The sequence below is a fragment of the Sebastes fasciatus genome, chromosome 12 (genome assembly GCF_043250625.1).
Source record: "Sebastes fasciatus isolate fSebFas1 chromosome 12, fSebFas1.pri, whole genome shotgun sequence".
Classification (NCBI taxonomy): Eukaryota; Metazoa; Chordata; class Actinopteri; order Perciformes; family Sebastidae; genus Sebastes; species Sebastes fasciatus.
The window spans coordinates 28,945,150-28,963,425 of record NC_133806.1 but is presented as its reverse complement, the minus strand read 5'-3'; the positions used below and the strand labels follow the sequence as shown (position 1 = coordinate 28,963,425).

The 18,276-nt window shown below is 41.3% G+C and overlaps 1 protein-coding gene across 19 annotated transcripts in view; it reads left to right on the top strand.

Moving 5' to 3' along the window:
* ubr5 (ubiquitin protein ligase E3 component n-recognin 5) overlaps positions 1-17,875 on the top strand; it is a 43,858-nt gene extending 25,983 nt beyond the window's left edge. For 4 of the 19 annotated variants that reach the window (XM_074654567.1, XM_074654566.1, XM_074654565.1 and 1 more), the window contains exons 36-59: positions 807-918; positions 1,056-1,187; positions 1,555-1,587; positions 3,354-3,611; positions 4,473-4,741; positions 5,520-5,731; positions 6,331-6,564; positions 6,763-6,836; positions 6,930-7,102; positions 8,172-8,321; positions 8,680-8,897; positions 9,920-10,040; positions 10,420-10,792; positions 11,622-11,709; positions 11,809-11,953; positions 13,155-13,342; positions 13,444-13,504; positions 14,441-14,622; positions 14,779-14,863; positions 14,980-15,135; positions 15,314-15,427; positions 16,354-16,498; positions 16,650-16,735; positions 17,136-17,875. In XM_074654567.1, coding sequence (XP_074510668.1) covers positions 807-918; positions 1,056-1,187; positions 1,555-1,587; positions 3,354-3,611; positions 4,473-4,741; positions 5,520-5,731; positions 6,331-6,564; positions 6,763-6,836; positions 6,930-7,102; positions 8,172-8,321; positions 8,680-8,897; positions 9,920-10,040; positions 10,420-10,792; positions 11,622-11,709; positions 11,809-11,953; positions 13,155-13,342; positions 13,444-13,504; positions 14,441-14,622; positions 14,779-14,863; positions 14,980-15,135; positions 15,314-15,427; positions 16,354-16,498; positions 16,650-16,735; positions 17,136-17,348 — 3,822 coding nt within the window. In that variant the 3' untranslated portion in view covers positions 17,349-17,875. The remainder of the gene's footprint in view (positions 1-806; positions 919-1,055; positions 1,188-1,554; positions 1,588-3,353; positions 3,612-4,472; positions 4,742-5,519; positions 5,732-6,330; positions 6,565-6,762; positions 6,837-6,929; positions 7,103-8,171; positions 8,322-8,679; positions 8,898-9,919; positions 10,041-10,419; positions 10,793-11,621; positions 11,710-11,808; positions 11,954-13,154; positions 13,343-13,443; positions 13,505-14,440; positions 14,623-14,778; positions 14,864-14,979; positions 15,136-15,313; positions 15,428-16,353; positions 16,499-16,649; positions 16,736-17,135) is intronic. The other 15 variants (XM_074654579.1, XM_074654577.1, XM_074654576.1 and 12 more) reach the window with 11 other exon arrangements.
* The last annotated feature ends 401 nt before the right edge of the window (positions 17,876-18,276 follow it).

The following is an 18,276-nucleotide window of genomic DNA, read 5'->3' as shown; positions in this document are numbered from 1 at the left end:
AAGATCTTTATTTCCATTTTTAATTTGGTTTACTCGTATAGTGGAAACTGCTTATAATGATCACGTCTGTCCGGGTCAAATTGATCACTATAAGCGGATGATTATTATAATGGATTTTTTGTTGTGCATCATTTCTTATGCATATTACCATCTCATTGACATTTGTATATTTATTACATGAATACAAAGTAATGAAACGGAGCACTTTGCTATTTACTGTCTCGCTGCCAATTCTGCTACCTTTTCCATCACCGGGTTTTTGGCCAGCTCTACAGCGCGAGCGTGCAGGCAGAACGGCGCCCCTTTGCCGGGGCTCCTCGCTCGCTCACCCGGTAGTGGAATGGAGTGCCGCAGAGGCGGTTGATCAGCAGAGTTTCACTTTGGGGGCATTACGTGACCAGGAATTATCAATCCACCTGACGAGGGTGCTTTCCCAGCGCACATTAGTTTTTTATTCAGAGAAAATTACTTTCTTTTTCCCGTTATGATATCAGTGTGCACGCAGCATCAGCGTCAGGTATCCAGCCGGAAAGCAGACAGTCCGCAAGGCTGAGGCGAACATTAGTCTAATGTAGTTTTAAAATGTTTTTCCATGTGTTGTCTTGTATGAAAAGACCCAAAATGAACACTGTAAGCAGACTACTTGACTACTATAAGCAAATTATTTAAACAGCATTTGTATAGGAATGATTCTGTTCCAAGCTTTTTGATCCATAGAAGCGGTTGATCTCTGTATTACTGTATAATTGTAGATGAGAACGGGAATAGATTTGTCTTGCTTCAAAGTTTTGTTTGGTTTCTTTTAGGTTGAAGTTGTAGAGGGAGTAGCTGGTGAGGAAGACCATCATGACGACCAAGAGGAACAGGGAGAGGAAAACGCTGAGGCAGAAGGGCAGCACGATGAGCACGACGAGGACGGTGAGAAACACCCTACTTTTTATAGCGATGCAAGAGGATTAATGACACTGGAGTTGTTCACAATGTTGTGAACTTGAATCTGAAACCCCACCCAACAGTGAGTGAAGCATCTGTTTGTCATTGCTTTCTGCTTTTAGGAAGCGACATGGAGCTGGATCTGCTGGCAGCAGCTGAGACAGAAAGTGACAGCGAAAGTAACCACAGCAATCAGGATAATGCTAGCGGCCGCAGGAGTGTCGTCACAGCAGCTACTGCTGGCTCTGAAGCAGGTTGGTCACAGCTGTTTTTAATCTTTCAGTTTAGATTTCATTTTAGATTTTCTTTTAAATCCCTTTCATAAAACTGTAGTTCCTTTTTTTTTTTTAGTTTTTGGTGGAAATGCGGTCACCTTTCTTATTGACCTCCTTCAACTGAAATCTTTGTAAGGCTCCTAGAGGCTTACTAAATAGAAATTGCATTTCTGTCTTGCTGCGCTGTGGTGTATTTTCCTTGAAATGCAGACTAATGCAGTCCTCACAAAAATCATTGGTGCTTAACAGTCAGCATTTTTGGATTGTGGGGATTTATGTTTGGAGAGCTAATGATACGGCAGACAAAATGGTCCCTGGCTGAATACCCGATGTATTTCATTTGCAGGCAGTAGGGTGTCCTTGGCATTTCCTATTTTTGGTATGAGTTCCTCTTTACTTCAATGCATATACAGATGTCAGGGCAAGAGTGAATTTGCAAAGTGCATACACGGTTTCCTGCTGAGAGTTCCTTCAGTTCGTCCCTTTCTCACATTCCACTGTTATTGTCTTTTCATTTTGAACTAATCACTCATCACAAGTGTAGTCTTGTTGTTCTGTCACCCAAATAACAAACTAATCAACTTTTAGCTTTTCCAAACGGTGTGGTGTTTTTTTTCTCCTTGGTCATCTAAAATGTCTATTTCTTACTAATGATCAGGGGTGGGGGAAAAAATCCATTCACCTATGTATCGCAATTTATTTTATGATTTTGAAATAGATTTTTTAATGCCAGAATCGATAAATTTGCTTCATTTGAGTCTGTGCGGAGGTAGAAGGAAGTTACCGCTTTTATTGTTGTAGTCTGAGTAACGTGACGTCATATACGTTCCGTATCCGTCAACCAAAAGGAAACACATCTGACCGCAATGAGGAAATACAAAACAGCGGAGGGTCGGCGTGGATACAACCTGCACCCTCACATGTTAAATCCAAAGTGGTAAACACTACAAATCCAGTAAAGTATGGAAACACTTTGGGTTTCACACATTGCAGGAAGAGCAGAGCTAGACATCACGGGCTAAAGCTACATGCTAACTCTGTCATGGACAGGAAACGTTATTGTATTGCGGTAACGTGCGGTCAAGCCGGCCGTCACTCTCGTCTCCGTGGTCAAATGGGCCGACGCTACAACTGTAGAGCACCCATATACTGACATTTATGTTAAATGCATTCAAACGGCCCCGATGGAACTGACCATGGATGTATAAAGAGAACGGAGCTGACGGAATAGCTAGAGACCACCTTGGAGAAGTTAATGGAAGTATACCCGTGTGACTACGTCCGGTTTTCAAAATAAGGTGTTAACAAAGGGACCTGTATATACAAAATACATATATGGAATCGATGGATTATATTCACCAGAAGTATAAAACATTACATGTCCCTTAATTATTTTTTTGGGAGGTTGCTGGAAATTTTTATATAAATAATTCCTGACATTGACTGATATATTTGACTTCAGTACATCTCTGACTACATACATGCTTTTTTTTTTTACAGTATTAATTTCGAAATTTTTCAAAATAAAGGTCCCTAGAAGTGTATGATTCAACTTTCTCACCATGGTCGAGTGTTAAAAAGTTGACGAAAATCACAATAAATATTGAATCGGCACCCAAGTATAGTACTTGTAGAATCGCAGTACTTAAAAATCGCAATACATATATACAAGTATCATGACAGTATCGAATCGGGAGCTAGTTGTATCGTCACAGCCCTAGTCATGATGGTGTTGTTTCATTTCCACTTAGAATATTCAGTATTATTGAGACATTGCTGTTCTTTCTCTCTAATGAAATTTCCAATCATCTAAAAAAAAAAATGCTGAAAATGAAGTCGTTATTTAACACAAGTTGATCAACAGAGAGTGCAGCTGTTGTTTTGACTTGAAGCCTCAGTGTTTTCACCATCATGTTAGTGTTGTTTGGCCTTGTAGTGGTGTGATTCACTAACCCGCACTCCTGTCTGGATAAATCTGATGTGAAAAACAAAAGAAAGGTAAGGGAGAGGAACACACAAGCCATTAAACTTGTTTCCCTTTTCTTTTTTTCTTCATCCTCCTCCTCCTCCTCCTCCTCCTCCTCCTCCTCCTCCTCCTCCTCCTCCTCCTCCTCCTCCTCCTCCTCCTCCTCCTCCTCTCTGAAGGTGCCAGCAGTGTCCCTGCCTTCTTTTCAGAGGATGACTCCCAGTCCAATGACTCCAGTGACTCCGACAGCAGCAGCAGTCAGAGCGACGACGTCGACCAGGAGACGTTCCTGTTGGATGAACCGCTGGAAAGGACGACTAGCGCTTCCCACGCCAACAGTGCAGCCCAGGCTCCCCGCTCCATGCAGTGGGCTGTTCGAAACACGCCCAGCCAGAGGGCCACTGGAAGCGCTCCCTCCAGCTCCTCAACGCCAGCTGGTCAGTGGAGCTGTGAAATGTCTACGTTTGTGGTTCCAGATGACTGTCACTAAAATGGTGTATATTGATTGTACCTGTTATGATTCAATCGATTAAATTATTGAATCGCGGTTAATCGCATAACTGGCCATAGTTAATTGCGATTAATGGCACATTTTTTATCTGTTCAAAATGTACCTTAAAGGGAGATTTGTCAAGTATTTAATACTCTTATCAACATGGGAGTGGGAAATATGCTGCTTTATGCAAATGTATGTATATATTTATTATTGGAAATCAATTAACAACACAAAACAATGACAAATATCATCCAGAAACCCTCACAGGTACTGCATTTAGCATAACAAAACATGTTCAAATCATAACATGGCAAACTGCAGCCCAACAGGCAACAACAGCTGTCAGTGTGTCAGTGTGCTGACTTGACTATGACTTGCCCCAAACTACATGTGATTATCATAAAGTGGGCATGTCTGTAAAGGGGAGACTCGTGGGTACCCATAGAACCCATTTTCATTAACATATCTGGAGGTCACAGGTCAAGCGGACCCCTTTTAAAAATGGCCATGACCTCGCCAATATTTAGCGCAAGTTTGGAGCTTTATTTAACCTCCTCCGTGCCAAGCTAGTATGTCATGGTGCCAATGGATTCCTTGTAGTTTCATATGATGCCAGTATCTTCACTCTCTTTAAAACTGAGCCCGCTACAACCTCCGAAATACCAAATAGCGTTAATGAGTCAAAAAAATAGTAGCGTTAAAAAGAATTTGCATTAATGGGTTATTATTGCGTTAATTTTGACAGCCCTAAAAAATGGTTTATCTTGATTGTACCTGTTATGATCTTTTTTCTTTCTCACAGCGAGCTCCACGGGCCTGATATACATCGACCCTACCAACCTGCGTCGGTCCAGCGCCATCAGCTCCAGTGCTGCTGCTGCGGCAGCAGCTCTGGAGGCCAGCAACTCCAGCAGCTATCTGACCTCTGCCAGCAGCCTGGCCCGGGCCTACAGCATCGTCATCAGGCAGATCTCAGACCTCATGAGTCTGATTCCCAAGTACAACCATCTAGTCTACTCCCAGTACCCTGCTGCTGTAAAGCTCACCTACCAGGATGCTGTCAGCCTGCAGGTAAGATACACCGCCATCGTGTGGTGACCAAAATACTCCACTACCTGTCAAGACACCCAAGATACTGAATTCTGAGGGAGCCCTTTAAAATATCAATATTTCTGTTATTTTTCTGTTAAGATTTTCTGAAATAATCACGAAACAAACTGTTGCATATTTTTAGAAGAAATACTAATCAAGATACAGTGGCACCAGGACATTATTTACCGTGATGACCATCATTGAGTAAAAGATTGTTTAAAAACCCCAGTTTCTGCATCTTGGCAAGGGTTAATGATATCTGTGTTATCATATGTTATCTTTTGTGATATTGCCTGGTGAGACAGTCATCCTATTTTATAAGTCTTTATTTCCCTCCCAGATACATTAGAAACTTTTTAACATGTGCTATATAAAACTACACTTGGCTACACGTTTATACAGCGGCTGAATGTTAGGATCTGGTTTAGAGTTAACTCGTATTATTCTGGTCGTACATTTTGAAGAAACACTATTCAACTGTTCTGAAAAGACCAATAACAAAAAAACAAATCATAAAATAATTGTGATATTTAATTTCAGCAGTACATCACCGGAAAACTTAAAGATTCACCGCCAGAATCAAAATATTGTTTCAGGGGATCCCATCCCTGTTAAATATGTAACTGAATTGCATTGTATCCATCCTAATAGGCGGTGTACAACAACAATGATTGTCTGAACATCAGGTTTTTAATAAAAATCTGATCTGTTTTAATGAGTTGAATAAGAGTGAAATGTTTGTCATTTGTTGCACCAGAACTATGTTGAAGAAAAGCTGATTCCCACCTGGAACTGGATGGTGTCCATCATGGATTCCACCGAGGCTCAGTTGCGATACGGCTCAGCTCTGTCATCTGCTGGAGACCCGGGTCACCCCAGTCACCCGCTCCACGCCTCTCAGCACTCCGCTCGCAGGGAACGTATGACGGCCCGGGAGGAGGCCAGCCTCCGCACCCTGGAAGGACGCAGGTAAAGGAAAAAAAAAAGTTTTTTTGTAAATCACTTGATAAATGTTTGGTGTAACTGTTAATGGTTTCACGATAAATAAGGTTAAAATTCCCGGTGGTTAGTATTACGGTTTCAAAGTTTAATTGGCATTAAATCCATGTTTGATTACCGCCCGGCGAAACGTTAGCGAGTGTGTGTGTGTGTGTGTGTGGTTGAGAAAGAAAGAGACCGTGTATATGACTATTAAGTTATCAGTAACGTTATAGCTGAGAACGGAGCAGTGCAGTGTGTGTACGGTTTAGGCTGTCGGTGAATAAATGCTACAACCCCTCAAGACCCAAGCTAAGCTCCCGTGTCTTGCTTGACACCTGCTGATTAAAGTTAAGGGGATTAGCCCCGAAGCTAGCGACAACATTGGCTCAGGTTCACTTAAGGTGGGCTGTTAAGTTGGACCAGCTATTTTGCAACGTGGGTAGACTCCTATATAAGACTCCTTTGTATTAATGTCATTTGTTGAGCTCGTTACAATTATCAATGAAATTGGCAACTCCATATTTATGCATTCCTGCATTAGCAAGGTTTGTTCTCACTTGTTTTGTGTGTGTTTTGTATTCTTTCAGGAGAGCAGCTACCCTGCTGACAGCTCGCCAGGGCATGATGTCGGCGCGGGGCGACTTCCTGAACTACGCCTTATCACTGATGCGCTCCCACAATGATGAGCACTCTGATGTGCTTCCTGTGCTGGACGTGTGCTCGCTGAAGCATGTGGCCTACGTCTTCCAGGCTCTTATCTACTGGATTAAGGCCATGAACCAGCAGACCACTTTGGACACCCCACAGATGGACAGAAAGAGGTAAATGAGTGAAAATGTTGTATTCAAAATATGAGAGTCCCCGTTTTCACATAATTTTGTCTTTTGGCTTGCTTGACATAGCAAACAGCTGAAACAATGGTTGTTAGGGCATTTGATTAACCATAGCTTTAAAATGAACACCCCTTTGACTACATGTAACTATTTTAGTTTGTAATCTACTTTAACTTTTATGTGTAGGAATCGAGAGATTTTGGAACTGGGTTTGGACAATGAGGATTCTGAACACGAGAACGATGAGGACACCAATCAGAGTAAGCCGGATAACTAATATCTAATGAGTCATAAATGTCAAAGAACTGCTTGGACGTGTGTGTGCTGACAGATTTGTTTCTGCTTCACCTCAGGTTCAACTCTGCAGGACAAGGATGACGACCCAGTCCCAGCTGAAACGGGTCAGAACCACCCCTTCTTCCGTCGCTCCGACTCCATGACCTTCTTGGGCTGCATCCCACCCAACCCATTCGATGTTCCCCTGGCTGAGGCCATCCCACTGGCAGACCAGCCCCACCTCCTGCAGGTCAGAATTGCTGCTCAGTCTCTTTGTGTAATCCCCCTGACACAGTGAAGGTGGAAGGATTAAAGATGCATCGTCCACAACCTTCTTGTGGATCCAATGAGCCCAATTGTATTCATGTTAGTCCTCATAGTAGCCATTTCACATAGTGAGGTGATTTTTTTTAAACTTGACCTCACTGTATAAAATGACCTGTGGTGACCTCTAGGATAATCACAGCCTCATGAACTATACAACCACAAACTAGAGACCTGGAGCATTCAGAGGATGGATGGTTTTCCTAGTTAGATTGACAATAAGGGGGTTACCGAGCAGTTTCCAGAACAGAAGTGCTCGCCATCCAATCGCTGACAAAATGCAATTCTTTCAGAAATCTCCAAATGTCAAAAGTTCCTCACGGTCTTGGTGTCTTAATGTGGTATTTTGGAGGATTTTAATAATTTTTAATCAACAGATCTGTGTAACAAATGGTGTCAACCCAAAAACTGGTGCAACAACATATGAGACAGAAGTGAGCATGGGGATGGACATCATATATTCTTTATTCATTCTATCATAATGTTCTAAGCCTTTATACACTCACAATTAATTTAGATGCATTCATTCATGTTTATTTTTTGATTTATGACTAGAGCAACTTGACACACAGTGCTGCAACTCAAATTAATCTTCAGGTTCCCAGCTTTCAGATGATGTACACCACTTCTATGTGACACCTACTGTTGACCTGCTATCTCCCCCTAAAGACCCCCTGTACCCCCCTAAAAAAGACAAAAACAGGTCTATGCCGGTGTCAGAGGGTTAAGTCCAAAAGGGTGCAAAGTGTGCTCTGTGGTAACAACTAGACATTATAACTAGAAAGATATCTATTAGTCAGTCTGTGCCTTGTTCTTTGCAACAAGGGTTTGTTGGGCGGAGCCAATGGATACTAGCAGGGCTAGCCAAACACTACACCAACACATCAGACAGAGCATACAGTCATTAGCTAGACTGACATAACTGTTACCCCGATATTATATAATGGCCAAACGCTGTCTTTGGCTTCCACTTAATTTTTCTTCTTCTCTAACAGCCTAATGCCAGGAAGGAGGATCTGTTTGGTCGTCCCTCTCAGGGCTTATACTCTTCCTCCTACATGGCAACAAAAGGTCTGGCTGAGGCAAGCATGGACAGGAACTGCCTGGAGGTAAACATGGGCTCCTCTCTACCCTCCCCCTCTCAGGTATACCACCCCTCTTCACTGGACAAACACGCTGGCAGCTGGGTTCTAATATCCACGCATAACAAATCACCATGGAAATGTTGAAGTAGCTACACTTCTAAATAGAAATCTGTAAAAATGATCCAGGATTCATTATTTCCAGTGGTATTTGAGTAGCATTGGAAATAATGGATAGCAAGAAATAATGGATAGTGTGGGTAGTCATTTTTGCTTACACTGACATTCAAGTGTGGATATTGGAACACAGCCTGTGGTCTGTGTCCCATTTCCATATTTCCATTCTTTCATCATCAAACTGTCAACATCCAAGACATCTGTTCACATTACTAAAGGACTACTCTGAACCCCACTCAAACAGATCCTGCCCACTAAGATGTCTTACTCAGCCAACCTGAAGAATGTGATGAGTATGGAAACTGGCCAGCGGAGCACTGAGAACCAGTCACTAGCAGAGCAGGAGATGGAGGCTTCCAAACCGGGCCCTTCACCCCACGACCTCGCCGCCCAGCTGAAGAGCAGCCTGCTCGCTGAGATTGGTCTCACTGAGAGTGATGGACCGCCTCTTCCGTCATTCAGGTACCAAACACTAAGCTGTGCTTTGTGATGTTGGCTTAGCTAATAGAGCTGGGACGATATGCTTATCTCCCGATTCGACACTATCACGATACTTGGGTGCCGATTGGATATCTATTACGATTCTACAAGTATTAAGATTCAATGTTACAGTTTATTGCAATCTTTGTTAACTTTTTTAACACTAGACCATGGGGAAAATGTTGAATCATACACTTCTAGTGACTTTTACTTTGGAAAATATCTAAATTGATTGAGCAGAAATCAAAGAGGGACATGTAATGTTTTATACTTCTGGTGAATATTATCCAATAAATCTTATTTCCATATATGTATTTTGTATATACAGTTCCCTTTTGTTAACACCTTATTTTGAAAAATCGGACTTCCGCTAACTTCACTAAGTCCGTCGCTATCTCTGAGCTCTCCCCGTCAGCTCCGTTCTCTTTATACATTCATGTTCAGCTCCATCGGGGCCGTTTGAATGCATTTAACATAAATGTCAGTATATATGGGTGCTCTACAGTTGTAGTTTCGACCCATTTGACCACGAAGATGAGTGACGGCTGGCTTGACCGCACGTTACCGCAATACGATAACATTTCCTGTCCATGACAGAGTTAGCATGCAGCTTTAGCCGTGATGTCTAGCTCTGCTTTTCCTGGCAATGTGTGAAACCCAACGTGTTCCCATACTTTACTGGATGTGTAGTGATAGAAATAAAATATTTAATTTCTATGTGTTTTACCATAGTTTAGATATGATGACTCAAAGAAGCAATTATTTTTTACAATAACAAAAACGTAAAATAAAGAAATTGCGATACATAGGTGAATCACAACAACCCTTCATACAAATTCTATTACTAGGCAGAAAAGACAGCAGCGACCCGTGTCAGAAATTCTATGTAGATCATAGCCTAACCCTGAAGAAAACCTCAAATGTTTTAATGTACTATAATTTAGTTTTATATGCTAATAAGATACAATAACATCATCACAATTTGTGCCCCTGTTTCTGTCCAGACCTCACTGTAGTTTCATGGGGATGATGATCTCTCATGACATGCTGCTAGGCCGCTGGCGTCTGTCACTGGAGCTCTTTGGTCGTGTCTTCATGGAGGATGTCGGAGCGGAGCCTGGATCGGTACATTTTTTATTTATTATTTATTTACAAGTAAAAGTGGTAATTATCTCCACATTACCCCCATTTTTATATTTCTAGAAATGCTTTTAATTCCAAAACTGAGTTGTTTTTTTTACTTTCCCAGCAGAATTTGAGCATCCCAATAGAATCCTCTTGCTTACTACTTGTGAAATGTACATCCAATATTTACTTGTTTACCTTGGGTTGGTCTGCTAACATCAGCTGAAACGTGTATAGAGCTGCACACTAACAACTCTTATTGTTTGATTATATATTCAAATAATAAAAAAAAGTATAATTTCTATTTTTGGGATGATGGTGCCCTTGATGTCACAGAGCAGAATCAAAACTATTTTGTCATTTTTATTGTTTATCTCAGATCCTCACAGAGCTCGGCGGCTTTGAGGTGAAGGAATCCAAGTTCCGTCGGGAGATGGAGAAGCTGAGGAACCTGCAGTCCCGCGACCTGGCGCTGGAGGTGGACCGGGATCGAGACCAGCTAATACAGCAGACCATGCGTCAGCTAAATACACACTTTGGCAGGCGCTGCACGACCACGCCCATGGCTGTGCACCGGGTGAAGGTCACCTTCAAAGACGAGCCGGGCGAGGGCAGCGGCGTGGCCCGCAGCTTCTACACGGCCATCGCCCTGGCCCTCCTTTCCAACGATAAGCTGCCCAATCTGGACTGTGTTCAGAGTGTCAGCAAGGGCATGCAGGCCAGCAGTACGTGTCATCACGATTACAATTCAAGTATGACAATACATAGAAACTATACTGTACTATGGAACTCATTCATTGTTGCATTCAGTGGTGCTTTTTTGATGCTTAAAGCAGTTATCACATGAGTAAGTAGGGCTGTCAATCGATTAAAATACTTAATTGTGATTAATCAAGCATTTTATATCTTTTCATAATGTACATTAAAAGGAGATTTGTCAAGTATTTAATACTCTTATCAACATGGGAGTGGGCTTGCTTCATGCAAATATATGTATATATTTATTACTGGAAGTCAATTAACAACACAAAACAATGACAAATATTGTCCAGAAACCCTCACAGGTACTGCATTTAGCATTAAAAAAAAATATGCGTAATTCATAACATGGCAAACTGCAGCTCAACAGGCAACAACAGCTGTCAAGTGTGTTGACTTGACTATGACTTTATTGTCTGTAAAGGGGAGACTCGTGGGTACCCATAGAACCCGTTTTCACCCCCTGAAAATGGCCATGACATTTTGTTTTTGCAAATATTTTGCTCAAATTCCGAGCGTTATATTTAACCTCCGTCGTGATAAGCTAGTATGACACGACAAGCTAGTATGACATGGTTGGTACCAGTGGATTCTTTCGATTTTATAGTTTCATATACCAGTATCTTCACTCTAGCTTTAAGCCTGCTACAACTTCCGAAAGATCAATTGCATTAATGCGTTAAAGACATTAGTAGCATTAAAACTAATTTGCGTTAACGTGTTGTTAACTTTGACAGCCCTAGCAAAAAGAGGTTCTTTTTACACAAGAAATTTATACTCAACAGTGATCTTGTTCTATTCAATGTGTGTTTGTGTCTGTAGATCTGATGCAGCGCTTGAGAAACAGAGACCGGGAAAGAGAGAGGAGAAGTGGAGGGCTTCGAGCCGGATCTCGTAGAGACCGAGACAGGTGAACTCCCACTTAATACATATATTCCCCTTTTTCAGTAAACAAAAAAAGTTTGTGCTGTGTGAGACTGAGACAAACCTGCGTGTTTGTGTTCTACAGAGACTCAAGGAGGCAGCTGTCCATAGACACCAGGCCTTTCAGGCCTTCGTCAGAGGGAAACCCCAGTGATGAGCCCGACCCCCTGCCTGCACACAGACAAGCCCTGGGAGAAAGGCTCTACCCACGTGTTCACGCAATGCAACCGGTAAGAAATCATCTGCATCCGTCAGAGCTCTGTGACACCAAAATAGATTTTTATCAGTTGAAGAACAGGTTGACATATCTTGACTGCCACATTTGCATACAACTGGCACTTTTCAAATGAGTGGAAACATACTTTGACTACTCCACTCCATAACTATATTTATGATTACCAGTCTGGCTAACTGGAACAATTGAAGGTTTCCTTCACCATACTTAGTAGGGGTGGGAATCACCAGAGGCCCCAGGATACGATATTAGTACATGGATCACGGACTGCATGGGCTGAGCTGCATGCCCCCATCTGTGCTGCCTGCTCTCTCTGTTGCCCCCCCAAGTTATGGAGTTATGGCAGCTATTAAAGGCCCCTCCTTTCATAATTACATGGACTAGATGCACTTTATTTTACCACACACTTTAACCTTTGACTGCATAATTGCTCTTTGAACTGCATTATTTGTTTAATGATATTGCAAATGCGGACTGACTATATCTATTTATTTATTTAATTATTTTTTATAATCAGTCTTATTATAATCATTGTCTTTTAGATTGTCTTGTCTTGTCGTTGTACCTGTACAATGACAATAAAGGAAATCTAATCTAATCTATCATAATACTTAAATCATGATACAATCTTATTGCGATTTTAAACATTTTGTGATATGCTGAGTATTGCAATAAGATATATTGTGATTTATTATTTTTTTCAAGTGTAACTTATGCAGTTGGTCAACATCTGTTTTATCTAATGAGATAGTTTTTTACTCTGTTCCTCTCAGTTTTCATTCACATATCTTGAGGTCAGAGGTCAAGGCACCCTTTGAAAATGGCCATTCCAGTTTTTCCTTGCCTATAATTAGCTCATCTTTGGAGCGTTATTTAGCATTCTTCCCGACAATAAAACACAACATGGTTGGTACCAATCGATTCCTTAGGTTTCCTAGCTTCATATGATACATATGATAGCATCTTCACTCTTGCTTTAAGACTGAGCCCGCCACAACCTGTGAAAGACAGAATAGTGTCCGGGCCCGTTTGGATTGTTAAGAGGTTAATCATTTATATAATAAAAGATAGATACTTGATGTCCATGTTTCGATACAATATTGCCAAGCAAAATATTACCACACTGTGCCATGTTGATTCCCCCCCCCCCCCCCCTACCCCTAATATTTATACCAGCTGTGTGTTTGTCTCCTCAGGCGTTTGCCAGTAAAATCACAGGCATGTTGCTGGAGCTGTCCCCTGCACAGCTGCTGCTGCTGCTGGCTAGTGAGGATTCTCTCAGAGCCAGGGTGGAGGAGGCCATGGAGCTTCTCATTGCACATGGAAGGTCTGTTCACCATAGTGGCCCATACCGTGCTGCTCTTGTGTGCGACGCTGAAGTGATGTACGAGTAGACTGCAAAATTATATGAAAAAGAAATTGAGTTCCCTTGCAATGTGAAGTTTTCTAAACTAACTATCAACCTTTGGTCTCTGCCTCCTCCAGGGAAAATGGTGCCGACAGTATATTGGACCTGGGTCTTTTGGAGGCCCCAGAGAAAGCACAAGTAAACTCAACATCTCTGTTTCCACTCTATACTGTCCCAACATGGAGAGTTATTCATTTAATTTCTACTTGTAAATAATCAGGGCTGGTTTGTAGGGATGGGTATCGTTAAGATTAGCGGTACTACTATTCTTACCGATACTGCTCATCCATCCGGTACTTTAACGGTACTCTTAACAGTTTTTTGTTTTTTTAAGAGAAAAAATTTAACAAATTAATAACGGAATTGACATTGCTGACATTTTGTCATATATAAGGTATATAAATTAACATTCGAGTAGCAACTGCAACAGCATTGTTTTGAACTAATCATTTATAATGTGATAATTAAAATGTAAAGTAAATGAAATAAACAATTATTTATAGTATAACAAACGGTCATGTTTTGGACAAATCACTATTATAAACTATAATGTGATGATGGTGGATGGAGCAACGAGGGATGAACTGCGAGCTAGTCTGTCAAAAACGGTGCACTTCTCCACCCGCATCTGAAGCACTTCCGCTAGATGTTTTGACAGACTGCTCGAGTTTCAGCCCGTACAAGCAAAAGACTTGTTTCACTTTTAGCAACGACCATTGTCTGCATCGACTTGACTATATAACCACACTTTGAACCGTTTTTGTTCTCTCCGACATTGTGGCTAAGACGACACAGACGACAGGCTGAGAGAGAGATCTCTCCTCTGGATTGGAAAATGCATCACTGACGAATGTTTTAATCTTATTACAAATTAGAAACAGAGTTTGTGAGATCAAAGGTGCAAGATAACGTTTATGTAGCCTAAATAAATAGGAAATCAATTTTCTGGCTCATTTAGTACCGCGGTTCGGTACCCATCCCTAAAAGTTTGGCATACTAACTAATATTTCTCTCCTATAGACATAAAGTGACATGAAAGTCTCTACAATACATCCCTCTCTTGTGTGGTTTTAGCAACAGGAGAACCGTAAGCGCCATGGTTCGACCCGCAGCGTGGTCGACATGGAGTTGGACGACCCAGATGACGGGGACGACAACGCTCCTCTCTTCTACCAACCTGGCAAAAGAGGCTTCTACTCCCCTCGGCCCGGCAAGAACACAGAAGCCAGGCTGAACTGCTTCCGTAACATCGGCAGGTAATGAATTGTCCTCTTTATCGGTCAAACATTAAGGGAATTATATTCGATTAGTTTGGTCAAAATCTTCAGAAGAGAACAATGTTGGGGAAAATGAGTCACATCTTTAACAAAGTAGGAAACAATAATAAGTAAAATGTTGTGTTTTCTCTCCAGAATACTGGGTTTATGTCTGCTTCAGAATGAACTCTGTCCAATCACGTTGAACCGACATGTCATCAAAGTGCTGCTTGGGAGGAAGGTAAGACAAAACATGTTTTTTGAATATATTTTTGCACCTACGGTAAGAACCTGCTACATGAATGTTGGTGCTTCTCAGAATGAAGTTGCTAAATGTACCTATCTTTGTTACTGCAGGTGAACTGGCATGACTTTGCATTCTTTGACCCGGTCATGTATGAGAGCTTGCGGCAGCTGATCCGCCATTCTCAGGCTGGTGAAGCAGATGCAGTGTTTGCTGCCATGGACCTCGCCTTCGCCATTGACCTCTGCAAAGAGGAAGGGGCTGGACAGGTAAAGGACGACACTGTCAGTGTCACCATATGTAGATTGTACAGTGGAAACCGTTTATAGTGATCACGGCTGTCCGGGTCACATTGATCACTATAAGCGGATGATTATTATAACTGAATTTTTGAAATACGTTTGTTCCACAAAAGTGTTTGTTGATGCCTTATTCGTCCTGGTTCAGGTGGAGCTTCTGTCTGGTGGGGTCAACATGCCAGTAACTCCTCTCAACGTGTACGAGTACGTGAGGAAGTATGCTGAGCACAGAATGCTGGTGGTGGCTGAGCAGCCTCTCCATGTAAGTAAAACACTTAGAAAATATATTACTTTCTCTTAATTGGCTGTGAATTAGGGCTGTCAATTGATACAAATATTTAATTGTGATTATTGCATAATTTTCCATAGTTAATCATCATTAAGCGTCGTTTATATCTGTTAAAAATGTATCTTAAAGGGAGAGTTGTCAAGTATTTAATACTCTTATCAAAATGGGAGTGGGCAAATATGCTGTTTTATGCAAAAGTATTTATATATGTATTATTGGAAATCAATTAACAACACAAAACAATGACAAATATTGTCCAGAAACCCTCACAGGTACTGCATTTAGCATAAAACAATATGCTGAAATCACACAACATGGCAAACTGCAGCCCAACAGGCAACAACAGCTGTCAGTGTGTCAGTGTGCTGACTTGACTATGACTTGCCCCAAACTGCATGTGATTATCATAAAGTGGGCATGTCTGTAAAGGGGAGACTCGTGGGTACCCATAGAACCCATTTTCATTCACATATCTTGAGGTCAGAGGTCAAGAGTCCCCTTTGGAAAATGGCCATGCCAGCTTTTCCTCGCCAAAATTTTGCCTAACTTTGGAGCGTTATTTAACCTTTTTCGCGATAAGATAGTACGACATGGTTGGTACCATGGTTCTTCGGTTTTCTAGTTTCATGTAATGCCAGTATCTTCACTCTAGCTTTCAATCTGATCCCGCTACAACCTCCGTAAGACTGAATAGTGTTAATGCGTTAAAGAAATTAGTGACGTTAAAACAAATTGAATGCGTTATCGCCTTCATTTTGACAGCCCTACTGTGAATACTAAGATGTTCTACCAAACCTTATCTCAAAGTGTGTCAGTTTGTTGGAACACAGACAAATGTTTTGTCTGTCACCAAAATGTGTGTTCACACCGGTTATGATGCATGTCTGTGTCTTTGGTAGGCAATGAGGAAGGGTTTGCTGGATGTGCTTCCTAAGAACGCCCTGGAGGACCTGACGGCCGAGGACTTCAGGCTGCTGGTCAACGGCTGCGGAGAAGTCAACGTCCAGATGCTCATTAGCTTCACCTCCTTCAATGATGAGTCTGGTATGCTGCTCTGTCTGGATTTCCTCTGCTTGATGCTGTTCATTTTCCTGTCTTGTCTCTTGTTTCCTGCATTAATTCAGAAATTCAAGATTTACGGTTGTACATTTTTGCTGTAACAGAGTAAGCATAGAGACTTGTATTCATCCAACAGGGGAAAACGCAGACAAACTACTGCAGTTTAAACGCTGGTTTTGGTCCATAGTGGAGAAGATGAGCATGACTGAAAGGCAAGATCTGGTAAGTCTGTTCTCATCGTGATCATTATCCTTCAAAACAAAGAGACTCATTGGTACTGTCAGCAGTTCAGTGCTCAGCATTGTCAATAACTGTTATTTGTACATTACATGAGGCTCAAATTATTAATTAGAATGTTAATTGAGCTAAGTCGTGACAAACTGATTTTAGAAACAACCTTCTTTTTTTTGTTTTTACTTTGAGCACAAAATTAAGTTATTTGGCAAAAAAAATTTGGCAAACAGTGTGGCTTATCAACATAGTCAGGAAATGACTCAAATAAATATGAAATATCATAGAAATGCCAAAATACATGGAGGGGGGCTTTAAACAGTACAATGGTTTTCCTGAAATAAATTGGATGGAAATGGTAAATGTCACTAATGATGTTCCTTGTCCTCAGGTGTACTTCTGGACCTCCAGCCCTTCTCTGCCAGCCAGCGAGGAGGGCTTCCAGCCGATGCCCTCCATCACCATCCGGCCTCCAGACGACCAGCACCTCCCCACAGCCAATACCTGCATCTCACGTCTCTACGTGCCACTCTATTCTTCAAAACAGATACTCAAACAGAAACTCCTGCTAGCCATTAAGACCAAGAATTTTGGTTTTGTGTAGAGGTTCGACAGAAAAGAGTTTAAAAAAAAAAAAGGAAAAAAATAAAAACATGTTTACTGTTGTGTAATATTTACCTAGCTCCATTTTTGTAGATTTATTTTTTGTCTATACAATTTTATGAAATTCGACATACTGTCGCTGTCTCCCCAGGCGATAATATTTGTTTGTGTTGTGAACACAAACAGCTTGTTATTTTTATTTCAATTTTTATTGTTTTCTTTTGTGTTGATGAAGAAGAGGTATACAGTCCAGAACATTCCTGCATTGGCACTGTAAAACGTAAAGCCCACAGCCCTGCTCTATTGGCTTAAACTTTTGCTTCCCAGGAATGTGGTTTGACAGAAAGCTGTCTGCCGAAACCCAGCCAAAGATGACAGCAGTAGAAGTATTTAAAAGAAGAAAAGAAGACACACTGTGATTATAAGTTTTTTCCTTCCCTAGAAAAGTCACTGCTGCCTTTGTGGAAAGTCCTTTTTTTCTTGTACAGGGGGAGTAGGGAATTTCAAAATAAACTTGGATGCAAATAAGTTGTCCGGTCTTTTTTTTTTTTGGTTTCCTTTCTTAGTGCTTTATGCTAAGAGTAGTCGGGAATTCTTGTTACATGAGTGTTAGAGGAGGCTGCTTACTTGTGACAACGTTTTAACCTGCTCTACACCGGATAACCTTTATTTAATCTTTACTCCAGCCCTTCATAGGCCATTGGGTAAGTTTTTGTTTTATTTGCATTATTGTATTATAAATAAAAAATGTAAAAGAAAAATCGTACAAAGTAGGGTTTTACAAAAACCATCGTTGCCTGAAAACAGCCATGAGGAGGTGCAGACCTGTAGTTATTTCTCAGAACACTTGAATTACAATATGCTAAAAAGTTATTATGGAATTTTTGCCCAATGATGCCAAAAAATATTCTCCCCACTGCAGGTTAAAT